Source organism: Anomaloglossus baeobatrachus, chromosome 2 (genome assembly GCF_048569485.1).
Source record: "Anomaloglossus baeobatrachus isolate aAnoBae1 chromosome 2, aAnoBae1.hap1, whole genome shotgun sequence".
NCBI lineage: Eukaryota > Metazoa > Chordata > Amphibia > Anura > Aromobatidae > Anomaloglossus > Anomaloglossus baeobatrachus.
In genome coordinates this window covers 309,335,662-309,352,817 of record NC_134354.1, presented here as the reverse complement: position 1 = coordinate 309,352,817, position 17,156 = coordinate 309,335,662, and the positions used below count along the sequence as shown (strand labels likewise).

At 41.7% G+C, this 17,156-nt stretch overlaps 1 protein-coding gene across 7 annotated transcripts in view; it reads right to left on the bottom strand.

Moving 5' to 3' along the window:
• The window catches only part of ANKS1A (ankyrin repeat and sterile alpha motif domain containing 1A), a 568,529-nt gene that overhangs the window by 215,750 nt on the left and 335,623 nt on the right, over nucleotides 1-17,156 (bottom strand). For 5 of the 7 annotated variants that reach the window (XM_075335878.1, XM_075335880.1, XM_075335884.1 and 2 more), the window contains 9 exons: nucleotides 14,688-14,731; nucleotides 14,467-14,587; nucleotides 13,814-14,178; nucleotides 13,106-13,144; nucleotides 11,819-11,885; nucleotides 11,623-11,729; nucleotides 10,716-10,814; nucleotides 7,706-7,846; nucleotides 1,932-2,033 (listed from right to left, as the gene is read on the bottom strand). In XM_075335878.1, coding sequence (XP_075191993.1) covers nucleotides 1,932-2,033; nucleotides 7,706-7,846; nucleotides 10,716-10,814; nucleotides 11,623-11,729; nucleotides 11,819-11,885; nucleotides 13,106-13,144; nucleotides 13,814-14,178; nucleotides 14,467-14,587; nucleotides 14,688-14,731 — 1,085 coding nt within the window. The remainder of the gene's footprint in view (nucleotides 1-1,931; nucleotides 2,034-7,705; nucleotides 7,847-10,715; nucleotides 10,815-11,622; nucleotides 11,730-11,818; nucleotides 11,886-13,105; nucleotides 13,145-13,813; nucleotides 14,179-14,466; nucleotides 14,588-14,687; nucleotides 14,732-17,156) is intronic. The other 2 variants (XM_075335882.1, XM_075335885.1) reach the window with 1 other exon arrangement.

The following is a 17,156-nucleotide window of genomic DNA, read 5'->3' as shown; positions in this document are numbered from 1 at the left end:
AGACTATGCAAATTCCCTATTCAAATGATTTTTATTAGGTTTTGTAGTTAACAAATCTTGAAATCATGCGTTACAAAATTTAAGGACATATAGATAGTAAAGCAAGGTTAAGAAAATGCACATATTTTGACCCTCCAGTTTGTTAGTGTTGACACAAATTCCTATACGTCTTGAGTCCAGCCTGTGATACTTGATTGGACTATATTTTGTCCACACCCTTTACTTCTTCTGAACTGTAAAGTTTCCCGAACAATAAAGAGAGCCAGAAGCTCACTGGCGACCATTATGAGAGAAAGTTCATAACCGATCCAGTGTCCGTTATTGTTCTTTCTCGAAGTGCACACATGACATTATAATTTGAACACGGCAGTCAGACCTTAAGAGAACCATTGTAGTCTCACCTCAACAGAACCACATGACATTTGAAGTGACTTTGAGGGGCCGAGGTGACAGAAAGTAACCAGAAGTGACACCATTCTAAAAACGGCACCCCTCAAAGTACTCAATACCATATTCAAGAAATGTATTAACTCTTTAAGTGCTTAACAGGTATTTAAGCAATGTAGAAGGAGAAATGAAAATGTTACTTTGTTCCACAAAAATGTTGCCTTAGCCTTAAATTTTGCATATTTCACAAGTGTAACAGGAGAAAACACACTGTCTCCTGATTACACTGACAACCCATATATAATGGAAAACTACTGTTTGGGCGCACAACAGGTCTCAGCAGCGAAGGAGTGCCTTTGGACTATAGTAACGCAAAATCGACTGGAATAGATGTACGCCATGTCACATTTGCAGAGCCCCTCATGTGCCAAAATAGTGAAGCTTACTCCTTTTGGAAACTACACCACCTCAAGGAATTTATCTAGAGGTGTGGTGAGTACCTTAAACGCACAGGTGCATCACAGAATTTTAAAATATTCAGTAGTGAAAATAAAAAAATTTAATTTGTCCCCACAAAAATGTTGCTTTAGCCCCAAATTGTTCATTTTCACAAGTAAAAGCAGAAAATGGCCTGTAAAATTTGTTGTGCAATATCTAACGAGTACGGCGATACCGCATAAGCGGAGAAAAACCACTGTCTGGGCACATGGCAGAGCTCAGAAGAGAAGGACGGCTATGCGAGTGCAGATTTGGCAGGAATAGACTACTGCAGGTGTCGTATCGCATTTGAAGAGCCACTCTGGAACCAAAGCAGCACATACCACGCACATGTGACCCCATTTTGGAAAGTACATCTCTTGAGGAATTTGTCTAGGGGTGTAGTGAGCATTTTAAAATCACAGATGATTAAGAGAATTGTTTAACATTGGGCTGAGGAAATGGACCACACAATTTGTTATGCAATTTCTATCAAGTTCGCCAATATCTTATATGTGGTTAGAAACTACTTTACAGGCACCGTGCAAAGCTCAGAAATAAAGCGCGCCATACTGAAATGCAGAGTTTTCTGGAATGGTCATGGCACATTAGCAGAGCCACTAAGGTGCCAGAACATCTGAACCTTATATATAAGTGACCACATTTATAAACTGCACCGAGTGAATACATCTTGTGATGCAGTGAGGATACTGACACCATAGGTGTGTCAAATAATTTTATATAGTATCATTCAGTAAATTTGTAGATCAGAAGTAGAGAAAGTTGTATTGTCTCATATTGTCTGTACATGCCCCCTCTGAATTGAAAAGCACTGCGGAATATGTTGGCGCTATATAAATAAAAATGATTATTATTATAATACCTGCTGTAGTTCCCTTTAGGAGTAATCAGCATAGAGAAATTCTTAAAAGGACACCACATTCTCCCAGCATGCTGTTCTCCTTCATCTAACAGTTCGAAACCCATGACAATCGGAAATCAAGGGTTTTCATGGTGACGGACCAAACTCCTAGATAATTTGTTCAATACTAAAACATAGTGCTCACCCGAGAGAATCGAGGTGGTTTCTGTGGAGGATCTTCACACTGTCTCTCTGCCAGGGATGCCAATATTCTTTTTCGATGGCCCAATAAATTTACTTTTAACACCTAAAAAAAATAAATAATTTAATTGGTGAAAGCTGAATGGGGTTGTGCTTTTTCACAGAAAAGTGATCAGAATAAGGCTAGGTTCACACTTCCGTTGTTTTGCATCAGTCACAATCCGTCGCCTTGAGGAATTACGGTATCCTGCAAAATATTTTGCAGGAATCCAGTTTTTCCCCATACACTTCTATTAGTGACGGATTGCGACTGATGATGCTGCGTTGCATTCGCTGCGTCGCGGTCAGTTGTTTTTCAACTGACCGCCGGCGGGAGCAACGCAGCCGGTAACGTTTTTTGAGCAGCGCAATCCGTAGGCTTTTGCTGCGCATGCTCTCTCTGGCTGCCTGCACATGTAACCAGGATACACATCAGGTAACCAAGCAATGCGCTTTGGTTAGTTACCCGATATTTACACTGATTACGTGTGCAGGGAGCCAGCGCTAAGCGGTGTACGCTGGTATCCAAGATAAATATCGGGTAACCAAGCAAAAATTGCTTTGCTTTTATTTACCCGATATTTACCCTGGATACGTGTGCAAGGAGGCCGACACTTCCCCACTTGGCTCCGCCCCCTCCCGCACTCCGCATATGTACACACACACACACACACACACACACTTGTCCCCAGCCCTGCAGTCCCCGCGGCACTGACGTCCTCAGCGGCACGGCCCCGCTCGGCTCCAGCCCGCTCGGCTCCAGCCCCCTCGCGCTCCTCCCCCTCGCGCTCCGCCCCCCGCATACAACGGAGTCCGACAATGATTTCTGTTCTTTGTCATCCGTTGTACAACGCATCAGTTACATGCGTCAAGCAACGCATGTGACTGATGCAAAACAACGGAAATGTGAACCAAGCCTAAGCATCAATTAGCTGTGGCAGCCAGACACCTTTTCTCCGCTGTTCTCCACTGGTTTTTGTTTACAGGGTTGTGGTTGTGGCATTCCTTCTACAATACGTGCACAATGGTGTAGAAAAACAGGAGGGCAAGGGTTGTTTAAATGCAAAAAAGTATCTAAGAATATATTCCACCATAAAAAAGTACTGCACATAAATACACGTGTGCAAAGGACAAAGGGTATATTGGCACTACTAGAAATCACATGGCCATATGGAGCAGCCACAAAAATACAATATACAGAGCACTCAGCCCATATAAATGGAATTACAAGCCATGTAAACAAACAGAGATAATCGCTGGTTACAAAGTAGGAATGTTTACACAGCACACCAAGATTAGTCACAGTGTACAAACAGTATTACATACCAGTGGCCATACAATTCAGAAAAAGTCACCAGCGATTAAGTGCCAATAGTGCAGGACAGAAAGACCAGAAGTCCACCCCTAAAGCAGGGTAACGCGTGTTTCAAGTGTTGGATGTATAACGCTTCATCACCCCTCTTGGTCTGATGAAGAGTTATACATCCAACACATGAAACTCGCGTTACCCTGCTTTAGGGGGGACTTCTGGTCTTTCTGTCCTGCACTATTAGCACTTTAATCGCAGGTGACTTTTTCTGAATTGTATGGCCACTGCTATGTAATACTGTTTGTACACTGTGACTAATCTTGGTGTGCTGTGTAAACATTCCTACTTTGTAACCAGCTATTATCTCTGTTTGTTTACATGGCTTGTAATTACATTTATTTGATCTGAGTGCTCTGTATATTGTATTTTTGTGACTGCTCCATATGGCCATGTGATTTCTAGTAGTGCCAATATACCCTTTGTCTTTGCACACATCTGTATTTATGTGCAGTACGTTTTTAATGGTGGAATAAATTCTTATATACTTTTTTGCATTTAAACAACCATTGCCCTCCTGTTTTTCTACATCATTCTTAGTGGTTTGCAACTACTGAACATGGATGTCCATACAGGTCTATGTGTTACCATTAATGCTTTTTAGCATGATATACCCTTGAATTTATGTTCTTACTAGCTCCTATGGATATTTCTGCATATTTCATACGTGCACAATGTATTGGCCTCAGTAATCTCATACCGCCCCACTCAGCATCAAAGCAAAACCCAGTGATTTCAGCAAACCTCACCAGTTCAGTCCTATAAAGACTGGGTGAGCAGTGGAGAAGTGGCACTCCAGATACAGGAGCGTCAACAGTGAAGAAATACTTAGTTTCAAGTATTAAATGCCGTTTTTATGTGAAAATGGACAACCTCTTTAACAGAAAGAGTGAAGTCATAAGTGGGACATTATAGCATCTGACTTGCAATTTTTACAGTATATTTGTCAAAAGAAAAAATTATAGAAGAATGTCCACCACTACATTGGAAAAAAACAGAACACATACCCAGAACCCCACCATTCCATCAGCGTGCCGACAGTGTCCCCAGAGTTCTCCTCTTTAGCAAAACGTCAGGTGTCTGAACTTATCGAAACAACTTCCTGACTTTTAACCCGACAATACCATCGTAATAGGAAGTCAGAAGACCAGGGGGAACCGGCGTTAACAGTCAGGAGTACACAGACGTTTTGAGACAGAGTTAATGTGTTTTGTTTTTTATTTGAGGAACCCCCCCAGGAATATTTTTGAGACTTCTTTTAGTAGTGGACAACCCTTTTGATCTTTGTACTTTAACAATATCTGAAATACTCTGCTCATTTTTTAATTAAAGGGTTATTCCAATCTTCAAGAACCTATTCCAATGTATAGTAGGTGTAATAGTAAAATTAGCAAACAGCTCCAGGTAGAAATGTAGTATAGTTCTTCTGATATACGAGGGGCGATCCAAAAGTAATGATAATCAATAATAAACACAATGCACATATTAAAAAAATATATATATTTTTCTACATAGTCTCCTAACAAGTCTATACATTTAGTCCATCTCTTTTCTAAACTTAGAATTCCCTTCGAAAAAAATTCTTGATCTTCACCTTCAAAAAAATCCCTAACAGCGGTTATCATGTCGCCATTGTCATCAAATTTCTTGCCCCGGAGGTGTTCCTTGCGGCGAGGAAAGAGAAAGAAGTCACTGGGGGCTAGATCTGGCGAATAGGGGGGGGTGATCCACCAGTTCAAAGCCCACTTCTTGAATGGTTGCCATGGCAACTGCAGCGTTGTGAGCCGGCGCGTTATCTTGGTGAAACAGCACTCCAGCCCGCAGTTTGCCGCGCCTTTTCTCCTTGATAGCCTCCCGCAATCTTCTTATTTGTTCTGTGTAGTAGGAGCCCGTAATAGTGGCTCCCTTCTCCAAATAGTCCACCATAATAATTCCTTCAGCGTCCCAAAAAACGGACGCCATAACCTTCCCTGCTGAGCTTGACACTTTGAATTTCTTCGGCGTCGGTTCGTCGGCTCGTTTCCATGTCATCGATTGTTGTTTAGTTTCGGGATCAAAGTGGTGGATCCAGGTCTCGTCCATGGTCAAAAAACTTGACAAAAAATTCCCCTTGTCTGCTTGGAACTTTTCGAGATTTGCTATTGAAATGTCAACTCGTTTCTTCTTTTGCTCGTCGGTAAACATTTTTGGCACCCAATGCGCGGAGACCTTTCTCATATGCAATTCTTTTGTAAGGATTCTCTGAATACTGCCATCTGAGATCCCTGTGACCTCAGCTACATGCCTGATAGTCACTCTTCGATCTGCCAATACAACTTCAACTTTTTTCACGTTTTCTTCATTGAGGGACGTGGATGGGCGTCCTTCACGATGTTCATCTTCCGTCGATGTTCTTCCCAGTTTTAATTCCCTGGCCCAGCGTGCAACTGTGGAATATGGAGGAGAAGAGTCCCCCAGTGTTTCCACCAAGTCGCTGTGTATGTCTTTGGTAGTCATTTTTTTCAAGCAGAGGTATTTGATGACAGCTCTGAGCTCGTTTTTTTCCATTTTGATGTTCACTCCTCGGCAGTTCATATTCAAATGAATGTAGCTCCTGGGAATCGTGGCCTATATAAGTGATTTTTTTTTCCTGGACTAGTGGGTACCTCAAAGAGAAGAAAACATTTTATTTTAATTTCTGTGTGCAATAGAAATAACCGATCATTACTTTTGGATCGCCCCCGTAGCCATGTCTGTTACCTCATGTGCAGGGCATTGTAGCTTAGGTACTGAGTTTTACGACCAAGAGCAACTAACTGTCACTATATAAGTGGATGTAACCATGGATACCTAAGCTGCAATGCCCTGCGCATGAGATAATATACATGGCAATATCAGGAGAACTATATTACATTTCTAATTGGAGGTATGTGCTATTACTATCATTACACCTACTTCATATTGGGAAGGATCATGGAGATGGGAATAACCCTTTAACCCCTTAACGACCCATGACGTACTAGATACGTCATGGATCGTTTTCCGGTAAGCCCCGCCCCCTGCGGGCGGCGATCGGCGCACATATCAGCTGTTATCAACAGCTGATATGTGTGCCTGCTAGCCGCGGGTGGAATCGCTTCCACCCGCGGCCATTAACCCCTTACATTTCGCTGCCAAAGTCTTGGCAGCGATATGTATATGGGCGCCGCCATTACAGTGACTTACCCCGCCCCCGCCGGAAGTCACGTGACATGATCACGTGACTTTCGGCGGTTGCCATGGTAGCACAGGGTCATGTGATGACGCCTGTGGCTAACATGAGTCACTTCCTCTCAATGCCGGAATACAGCCGGCATTGAAAGTGAAGCAGAAAATCTGCAGTTCTCAGCTCTGTAGCTGAGATCTGCAGATTGTGCAAAGCGATCGGATTGCTGATCGCAATAGCCCCCTAGGGGGACTAGTAAAATAAAAAAAAAAAGTAAAAAAAAAAGTTTTAAAAAATTAAAAAAAAATAAAAAAACCTAAAAGTTCAAATCACCCCCCTTTCACCCCATTGAAAATTAAAGGGTTAAAAAAATAAAAAATACACATATTTGGTATCGCCGCGTTCAGAAATGCCCGATCTATCAAAATATAAAATCAATGAATCTGATCAGTAAACGGCGTAGCGGCAAAAAAATTCCAAACGCCAAAATTACGTTTTTTGGTCGCCGCAAATTTTGCGCAAAATGCAATAACAGGCGATCAAAACGTAGCATCTGCGCAAAAATGGTACCGTTAAGAACGTCAGGTCAAGACGCAAAAAATAAGCCATCACTGAGCCTCAGATCCTGAAAAATGAGAACGCTACGGGTTTTGGAAAATGGCGCAAAACGTGCGCCACGTTTTTCGGACAAGCTTGTGAATTTTTTTTAACCCCTTAGATGCAAGTAAACCTATACATGTTTGGTGTCTACAAACTCGCACCGACCTGAGGCATCATACCCACACATCAGTTTTACCATATAGTGAACACGGTGAATAAAATATCCCAAAAACTATTGTACAATCCCAGTTTTTTTGCAATTTTTCCGCACTTGGAATTTTTTTGCCATTTTCCAGTACACTATATGGTAAAACTTATGGTTTCATTTAAAAGTACAACTCGTCCCGCAAAAAACAAGCCCTCATATGGCAAGATTGATGGAAAAATAATAAAGTTACGCCTCTCGGAAGAAGGGGAGCAAAAAACAAAAACGCAAAAACGGAAAGTGCCCGGGGGCTGAAGGGGTTAAGATTGGTGAGTGGTACAATGTTGAATGCAGAAGAAAAAAAACAAGCTATGAAAAAGAAAACACCTGACTGGAATACAACAGAACATCACTAGCCATAAATGAGCATATAAGATAACTCACATTTACGATCTCAAGTTCCCACAAATTGCGAAGTGTTTCCATAGAGGTATAACCACTGCTAAGAAAGCTGGAAGCATACTGCTGAAGGGACAGAGTATGCAGCCATGCAGCTACAGACATGTCCCATGAAAGTGGGAATGGCTAGAAGCAAAAACATTTAAAAGGCAAAATTATTAATGAGATTGAAATAGTATTGAAACATTCTACATCATGCTACACAATTATTAATCCTGGTCCTGGCACGTTACATGTCTTTCTACCTAGTAGATGAGTGCACATGGCAAATATGAAGAAAATAATTAAATGACTAATGTAAAATGACAAACTACAGATACAGGGACTGAGGGAGCTTGTGCACTTGAGTAAAGATACAGTTAAGGGACAGAAAACAATGAGTTGTTGCAAAGAGCTATAAGACTATATAAGGACAAATGGATTTGATAAAATCGTTAACATTGAATGATGTATAACTGATGAAGCCCAAATAAATATGCTATAGTAAAAAAAAAAAAAAAATACACTGACGAGCAAAAGGGTAACAATGTTTTAAATATTTGACTTTCAGGCTCCATACCTCACCATCCATTACAGCTTTGAGTGTGAGACTGTGTTCATTTTATAGACAATCTTGGCTATCCCATACATAAATTTGACTTGCGACTATTTAGCATATGATTAGTTATGCAGATTCTTGTCATGTCACTGCATTGTTACTGTTTGTTCCTGTAAAAATAATTTTCTTCCTGTATACTACAAATTACAATTTCTTATCACATTTCCTTATAGCTCAGTGTGCTTAATTTGATTCCCAAGCAAAAGGTCACTGGTTCGAATTGAGGAACAGCCATGAAGTAGATTTCTCAAAAAAATGGCAACCTGCATCATGTGAGTGCCATGACAGTTGGAAGAATACAAAATGAAGTCCGGCCATCCATTCAAAAGCAAAGAGGTGGACGTCCAGGCAAAATATCGCAGTCAGCAAGTTGGCTCATCACAAGGTCTATCAGTTCTGGTGTTCGAAACACAGCAGTGGAGGTGGCTTGTATGCTTCATAACAGTGGGGAGATCATAGACGTCCATGCAAGCACCATATGATGCACGTTACACAAGTCTAGAATGCTTGCCTAATCAAAAGTAAAGAAGCCTCATCTTCAAAATTAACCTAAGAAATGTCGGCTAGAGTTTGTAAAAAAAAGTCCAAAAAGTCAACAGTTAGAAGATTGGAAATGGGTGTTTTGGAGCAATGAGACAAAAGTCAATAGACTCTTATGGGTGCAAATGGGTCTGGAAGAAAAAAGGGCTATCAGAGAGAAATTGAAGCAACTGTCTGTGTAGGAAGCCTGATATGGGGTTGTTTCACAGCCAAAGGTGCTGGATACTTGGCCAGGATTGATGGTGGTCTCAAAGGTGAGATGTATGTGAGTATTCTACGAGAGAAGTTAATTTGTATATTTGAGTACTATGGCAAGGACAAGATAGTGTTACAGCAGGACAACGACCCAGAGCATACATTGAGATTGGTGAAAAAATGGTAGCAATGAAGTAGATGTAGAGGTGCTGGATTGGCCCCCTCGGTCCCCAGACCTCAACCCAATTAAACACTTGTGTGTAGAGCTGAAGAAAAAGCTGTATACATACACAAGTGAGTCTACATTGGGAAATATAGAAGAGACCAGGGATCAGATTTCGGTGTAGACATGCCTGAATGTGATCGAGAGCATGCCCAGGATTCCGGCAGTGTTAAAAGCCAAAAGTGTATTTAGAAAATACTAACAAAATAATACATATTACAATTTCTAGGAGCAAAACAGTAACAATGTAGTGACTTGACAAGAATTTGCATCACTAATTGTGTTAAATAGTCAGAAGTCAAATTTAGGTATGAGATAACCAAGATGATTTTCTATGAAATTAAGGTAGTGTCACGTTCAAAGCTGTAGTGGATGGTAAGATATGGAGTCTGAAAGTCAAATGTTCTGAACCCTGTTACCCTTTTCCTCGTCTGTGTAAATGTTTCAAAAACTGGCGTCACCCCTTCTAGACACAAGGTTTTTTCACACGTATGAATATTCAGCCAAATGATCGGTTATAAGAATGCTCATTCTTAATAAAATGTCACCAATCAGCTGGGGAATAAGTTAGCTATCTGGATCATTTATGACATCCATTAAATGATCGTTGTCGGCAGAACGTCATCCCATATAAACAAGGGATATGCTGCTGACAATAACCAAGCTGAATGGAGACAAAATGATAGCATTAATGACAGTTCAGTTATCATAGAGATATGGCATAGATTTACCTTACCCAATCCGAACATAGCCTTGTGTATGTAAATACCCTGGCCAAGACAAATTGGCTTTTTGGTTGCCCCTTGGCCCTCAATGCATATACCTTGGTTAAACCATGCACTCACCCAGTGACACCCCTGGGAGGGTTGCCTGTAAGGCAATTTGATATAAATCAGAATTTTGGTAGGATTTAAGAGTGTATTTTCTATCTAAACCTTGAAAACATCTGTTGAAATTCTACCAGCAATAGCACGTTAACAGGGTATTTTATATCTGCAAATTAGCTCTTATTAAATTACAATGATGATCTTCTGTATGCCGTTCCACTGGAAAATACAGAAATGTAAGGTTCAGTTTCCAATTATTGTAAATTTTCTGAAAATTGTACAGCAAATGTGCCTATGGCAAATTTGTGTGATGTAAACGTGGTTGTGATCTTTCTTCCTGACCTCATTCCACCCACATAGGCATATACAGAACCATGATAAACGTTCATGCTGCTACAGGTATTCAAATGAGTGCAGAAGACCAAATAAAAATGATCTGGGTGTCATTTCAACACGATATTCTGGACTCAAAATTAAAAGCATGGCATGGGCGTGTAAAAAACAAAAAAACAAAAAGTAATTAACCACAAAAGAAAAATTACCAGAGAACCCAAATAAGTGAATACATTCTAAAGAATACAAATTTCTACAAATAAAACACCTGTGGCTTACCTTTGGTAAGGAATGAGCTGCATGAAGAAGTCGTCTACGATGTTGTAGGTCCATGATCCCAATGTCTTTCAGGTCCTGGTCTTCTAAAATATTATCTGCCTGTATGAAAAAATAGAAATAATGAAAGCAAAAAGTAGACCACAACATATCAAAGGAAAAACAAATGATATATTATAAATGTGTATAATCCAAAAATAAATAACTTTTTTCCAATGTATATGGTGCAATAGTGGTATTGCTTTTTGCAGACTATATAATTTTCAAATGTTAATGGTCTTAACTGCCCGATCTACTCTAGCTCAAAAAGTTAATTTGTGATTTATCCTGAAGGAGGCATAGCTTCCAAAACGCATAGAATGAAGATCCCTTAACCTGTCTGATCCATTGCTACAGCGGCACAGTGTTAACCCCTTCATACTTTCTTCTACAAATGACGTCATGCTAATGGACAGTGGGCTCCCCGCTGCCTAACTAGGGGAAGCCAACTTTCAATCAGCATAATGTCGGCAGTCCTACCCAGTCAACAGAACAGAGCGGAAAAGAAGATGCCGCTCTGTTGATGTGACATTAGCAAAAGCAGTCTGGGACTGCTCAGTGGTGGCAAAGAACAGCACCAGGCACAACAGGCAGGTAGTTAGCAACTACGTGCATGTTAGTGCTTAGGCACTTTTTTTTTTTTTTTTTTTTACAGAGTCTTGGATAACCTCTAAAGACTATTACTCTGAAAATCCATTTATCACAGGACAGGGGTTTAAAGTCCAATTGCTGGGGGACCCACCCATCACAAGACATTATATTGTTAAAACCGAAAAATACACTTATTTCCACTCCAGTATTGTCAAATAAAACGTGTCACACATGGTACATATTATTGAGTATGTATTACTCCTTAAATACAGCAACTCACCAGAAAACGGACATCATCAAAGCCATTCAACACAAATTTGCTCTCATACTGTGGAAGACCCAGAGATACCAACCACTGGGTTACACTCTGACAAGGCACACGAGAAACTGTGGATGTAGTAAAGGGAACAAGATTACTAGTTAAAGGGCTGCAGAAAGTACTTTACCACACCTTATGGTTTATTAGATTGTGTTACCTGCCATGACCTGTTGCTCCTGAGAGAATTCTATGCCCTGACCAATTGAACTCATTATTTTATCAATCTGTAAAAAAATGTAAAGGCAAATACTTAAATAATGTTTTATAGACAACAAAGACTGAAAGCCCATTTAGATGGACCAATAATCATGAATTAGCGTTTCTTAACTAATAATTCGTTGCGCGTGGTCACATCCATGGATACCTAATCTAATGTAATGCCCTGCACACAGAGACCTAGCTAATCAGGAAAACTATACTGCATTTCTTACGAATATTATTATTACACCTATCTATTCTAGAGAATGTATGCAAGTGTAAAATATTGTCATTGCTACAAACATTAAAGGGAACCTGTCACCAGATTTGGGGCTTATCAGCTGCGGTCACCACAAGTGGGCTCTTATATACGGCATTCTAACCTGCTGTATATAAGAGCCCAGGCCGCTGTGTAGAATGTAAAAAGCACTGTATAATACTTACCTAAACGGTTGGATTTTACTGTAGAACACCCACATTCACAGCAAGTTTCAAAACGAAAAAAATTCAAGGTTTGAAATAAAAATAAACCTTTCTACTCAGACGCATGTGTCAATGCGTCTCGATGGCCAGCCTCCAGTGATGATCGGTCATCACCTGAGACCACTGCAGCCAATCACAGATTGCAGTGGTCACATGTGACATTTCCTAGCTGGACACAGTGTGTGCAGAGACTGGTAGAGGACATGTCTAGCATTAGGCAGAAAGCGCCTGTGAGAGGAGATTGTCATATTATAGTATTACTATAGCAGTTTTTATATCAGGCTCCAAAATCCCAGCTTTGGGTGCAGCTAATTTTTGTTTTAATTGCATGGACCAAAGGCCCAGGAAGCAACAATGGGTTTAGAGAAAATGGCAAACGTTTTATATTTCAGTACACACATTTGTCTAATTTACCACACCTGTATAAATTCTTAAGACAGTAATAGAAAACACAATAGAAACAAAACAAATCTTGGATTTTTACACATTGACATAAATACTGATAGGTTTTCTACACAATGCCCCAAAATAACGCAAGCAAGCAAGAATCCTTATGTATATGCTACACCCACATGCCTGAATATCAGCAGATAGTTTAAGGACAGCAGAGCAGATAAGATGGTTACCCAGAAACCTATCATCAAGCCATTTCCACATAAAGGTACAAATCCATCACCAAAACACACAAGATTAGCAGCACTATCAGAAAACAAATAACCAGGCAGACACCCCAAGTACCCAGGGCCCAGCTGACTGTCCTTACGTAATTTGGGGGTACAGATTCTGTGACCAATTGGTGGTTCTGATGGAAAAGCAGTATTGTTAGAGCCATCTACACAAATAAACTCCATATCGATATGCAGAAAAATTAAAACAGTACAGTATTCATTTTAGGCTATGCTCACACACTGCGTTTTTTACCTGCGTTTTTGGTCCGTTTTTGCTGCAGACATTTCTTGAGAAATTCTTGTAACCTTTCTGCAGACATTCCCCAGCAAAACCTATGGCAAAAAAAATTAGCTGTGCGCACACTGCGTTTTTTTCTTAAGAAAATTCTTTCAGTAGATTTTCTTAAGAAAAAGAATGAGCATGTCACTTCTTTTCTGCAGCCAACTGCGTTATTTGCCATAGATAATTGGCACAAAACGCAGGGAGCAACCAGCAGTAAAAACGCACCAAAAACGCACCGAAAACGCAGCAAAAACGCAGGTGCGTTTTTGGTGCGTTTTTTAACGCAGGTGCACTAATCCTTCACTCTTAAGAAATTTCTTAAGAAATTTCTTAAGAAAAATCATTTTTCTAGTGTGAGCATAGCCTTAGACAGTTAATCTAATCAAGATTTTGTTAGGGTACTACAAGAAACATTTTCTTTATAAACCACATGTGAAATTCTGTGCTTAAAAAAACACAAACCCTTTACAATCCTCTCACATTTAACTTAAGTTCCCCCTACCCCATAACTCACACTGACCTCATCCCATTCAGATGTGAAGGAAGGAGACTTTTCTAATCTTTTCTTGCTGCCCCCAGTGGCACAATTGCTGAAAGATTCGCTGCGGCTCCAGTCATCTCCATCACCAGTAGCTGGGGGGGAACATGTTAACAAGTCTGAGTCAGATTTGGACAGACTGCGGCGGAGAGGCAACTCCATGTGCGAGGCAGCACCGTTTCTTCCACTGTCTGCACAGGGAAGGTCACAGGGAACAGGAGGATCCCGAACTTCACAAACTGGAGAAGAACCATGCAGAAGTCCAGAGAAGTGCTGAAGCATGTGGGAATCAGAACTGTCACCTGAGGCTAAACTCCAACCCCCTGAACTGTTCCTCCGCTGGCCACCTGAAATAAGTCAGAAACAGACAACCGTAAAGGCAGAAACAAATAAGGAACACACATTACACAAAGCAACTAATCAGAAAAAATGCAAACCATCTTGCAGCGTTGCCGACAGAAAGATTAGGACTGGTCTAATACTAAAATTCCAATCCTCCTAAGACAGTGTCAGCAGCAGAACTGGTGTCAACTGTTCAACAGTAACTGCTATTGTTCGACCCCACTCTCTGACATTTAGTAAATATGGATAAAAGCTAAAAAGAAGAATTCGAGGACACGTTAAAGAGATCTTACTGTTCAGCCTTTCTGAGCCATGTGACTCTCCTTCAGAATGGCCACTGGACAGATCAGAAGAACCGCGGCGGTTCGCAGGGCGGCATGGATCTTGCGGCAATGTAGACAATCGTGCTCGAATCTTAAGTTAATATTACAAAACAGTCATGCATGTTAAAAAATAACCTTAAAGACAACACAGTAATGATATTCTAACACTAGACATTAATATAAAGTCTTACCTGAGCCTGGGCGTTACCACCATCCCCTTGTAAATGCAGCAATCCTGTACAAAACAATCACTTTTCAGTTAACAACATGTATGATTAGCTTAAATACCTGTTATAATATGAAAGCTATCACAAGGTAAGGACCTTCATTGATCAGGAAGGTTAAGGTACCGTCACACTAAGCAACATCGCTAGCAACATCGCTGCTAAGGCACAACTTGCTAGCGATGTTGCTGTGTGTGACATCCAGCAACAACCTGGGCCCTGCTGTGAGGTCGTTGGTTGTTGCTGAATGTCCTAGGCCATTTTTCAGTTGTTGCTCTCCCGCTGTGAAGCACACATCGCTGTGTGTGACAGCGACAGAGCAACAACTAAATGTGCAGGCAGCAGGAGCTGGCTTCTGCGGACGCTGGTAACCACGGTAAACCGCGAGTAACCAAGAAGCCCTTACCTTGGTTACCCGATATTTACCTTCGTTACCAGCGTCCGCCGCTCTCAGCTGTCAGTGCCGGCTCCTGCTCCTTGCACACATAGCCAGACTACACATCGGGTAATCAACCCGATGTGTACTGTGGCTAGGAATGCAGGGAGCAGGAGCCGGCACTGACAGCTGAGAGCGGCGGACGCTGGTAACGAAGGTAAATATCGGGTAACCAAGGTAAGGGCTTCTTGGTTACCCGCTGTTTACCGTGGTTACCAGCTTCCACAGAAGCGGGCTCCTGCTGCCTGCACACGTGGCAGAGTACACATCAGGTAATTAACCCGATGTGTACTATGGCTAGGTGTGCAGGGAGCCAGCGCTAAGCTGTGTGCGTTGGTAACCAAGGTAAATATCGGGTTGGTTACCAAGCGCAGCATGCTTCCACATGTAGCGACGCTCCAGCGATGCCTGCCAGGTCAGGTTGCTGGTGGGATCGCTGGAGCGTCGCTTAGTGTGACATCTCACCAGCGACCTCGTAGCAACTTACCAGCGATCCCTATCAGGTTGTATCGTTGTTGGTATCACTGGAAAGTTGTTTAGTGTGACTCGGCCTTTAGACTGAATGGAGTGGTGGTCAATCATGTACACTGTCCCTCTGTCTAAAGTCTAAAGGCCGCTTTACACGCAACGACATCGCTAGGGAGATGTTGTTGCGGTCACAGAATTCGTGACGCACATCCGTTCTCGTTAGCGACGTCGTTGTGTCTGACACGTACGAGCAACCGCTAACGAGCAAAAATACTCACCTTATCGTTGACACGCTGTCCATTTCCCAAATATTGTTGCTGTTGCAGGACGCAGGTCGTTCTTCGTTCCTGCGGCAGTACACATCGCTACGTGAGACACCGCAGAAACGAGGAACCTCACCTTACCTGCGGCCGCCCGCAATGAGGAAGGAAGGAAGGAGGTGGGCGGGATGTTCGTCCTGCTCATCTCCGCCCCTCCGCTTCTATTGGGCGGCCGCTTAGTGACGTCGCTGTGACGCCGAACGAACCGTCCCTTTAGAAAGGAGGCGGTTCGCCGCTCACAGCGACGTCGCTAGGCAGGTAAGTACTGTGACGGGTCCGAGCAATGTTGTGCACCATGGGCAGCGATTTTCCCGTGATGCACAACCGACGGGGGCGCGTACGCTCGCTAGCGAGATCGCAGCGTGTAAAGTGCCCTTAAGGTTTTTACAGAGACTACAGAGTACAGTCCTATGAAGGTCAACCTCTGCGCCACTTATCCAGGGGACTCGGGAGTCCCATTTTTGTAACAAGTGGCAACCTAGCTGTGAAATTTCTGTAGCCAATACCATCATTTCACATCCAATACACAGCGGATAATCTTTATTTAGCAAGATGGATAGTTTCCATTGATGACAATCTCCTTATTGTAGAAGCCAGCTTTGACCTTCATTTTTTAATTCTGTCAACTTATGAAGAAATTACTCTGGGATGCTTCTACACATCTCAGTGAACAAGAAACTGCTTTCCATTACATTTTACTTTCTTACTGCAAAATTTAAGTCAATTAGAATTGTAAAACAGCTTCAGAAAAACCATTGGCGGTCATTTTTATGAGAAGGCTTATTTGAAGGTTTTTCAGGCAGAATCCACCTGTAAAAGAAGCCATGGACACATAGCCTTCAGGAGAACGTGTTAGCACGATTTAGCAATGTAAAGTAAAAGACATTACTGTAGTGGAGTTGTAATACTGAATTAATTGATATCTTTAGTGGAGAAATCTGGTTTGTGGTTCTTGTTTAATCAAACTTTGAAGTTTTCTTCAAATGAGCAGCGATGAGCGAACCCAAACAAAAGTTTGGGGTTCGTGGCGAACACCGGGTGTTCGGGTCTTTGACCTGAACAGACTTTTACCTGTACATCCGGTTCCTTTTCAGGTTTGTTATTTAAATAAAGCTTGTTGAAAGGTTGCAGAGCAGCCAATCAGCAAACTTTTTCGATGTGGGTACTTCCGGAGCCATTGCATCCATGTCAAGATTGTCATGGCTATGCTTA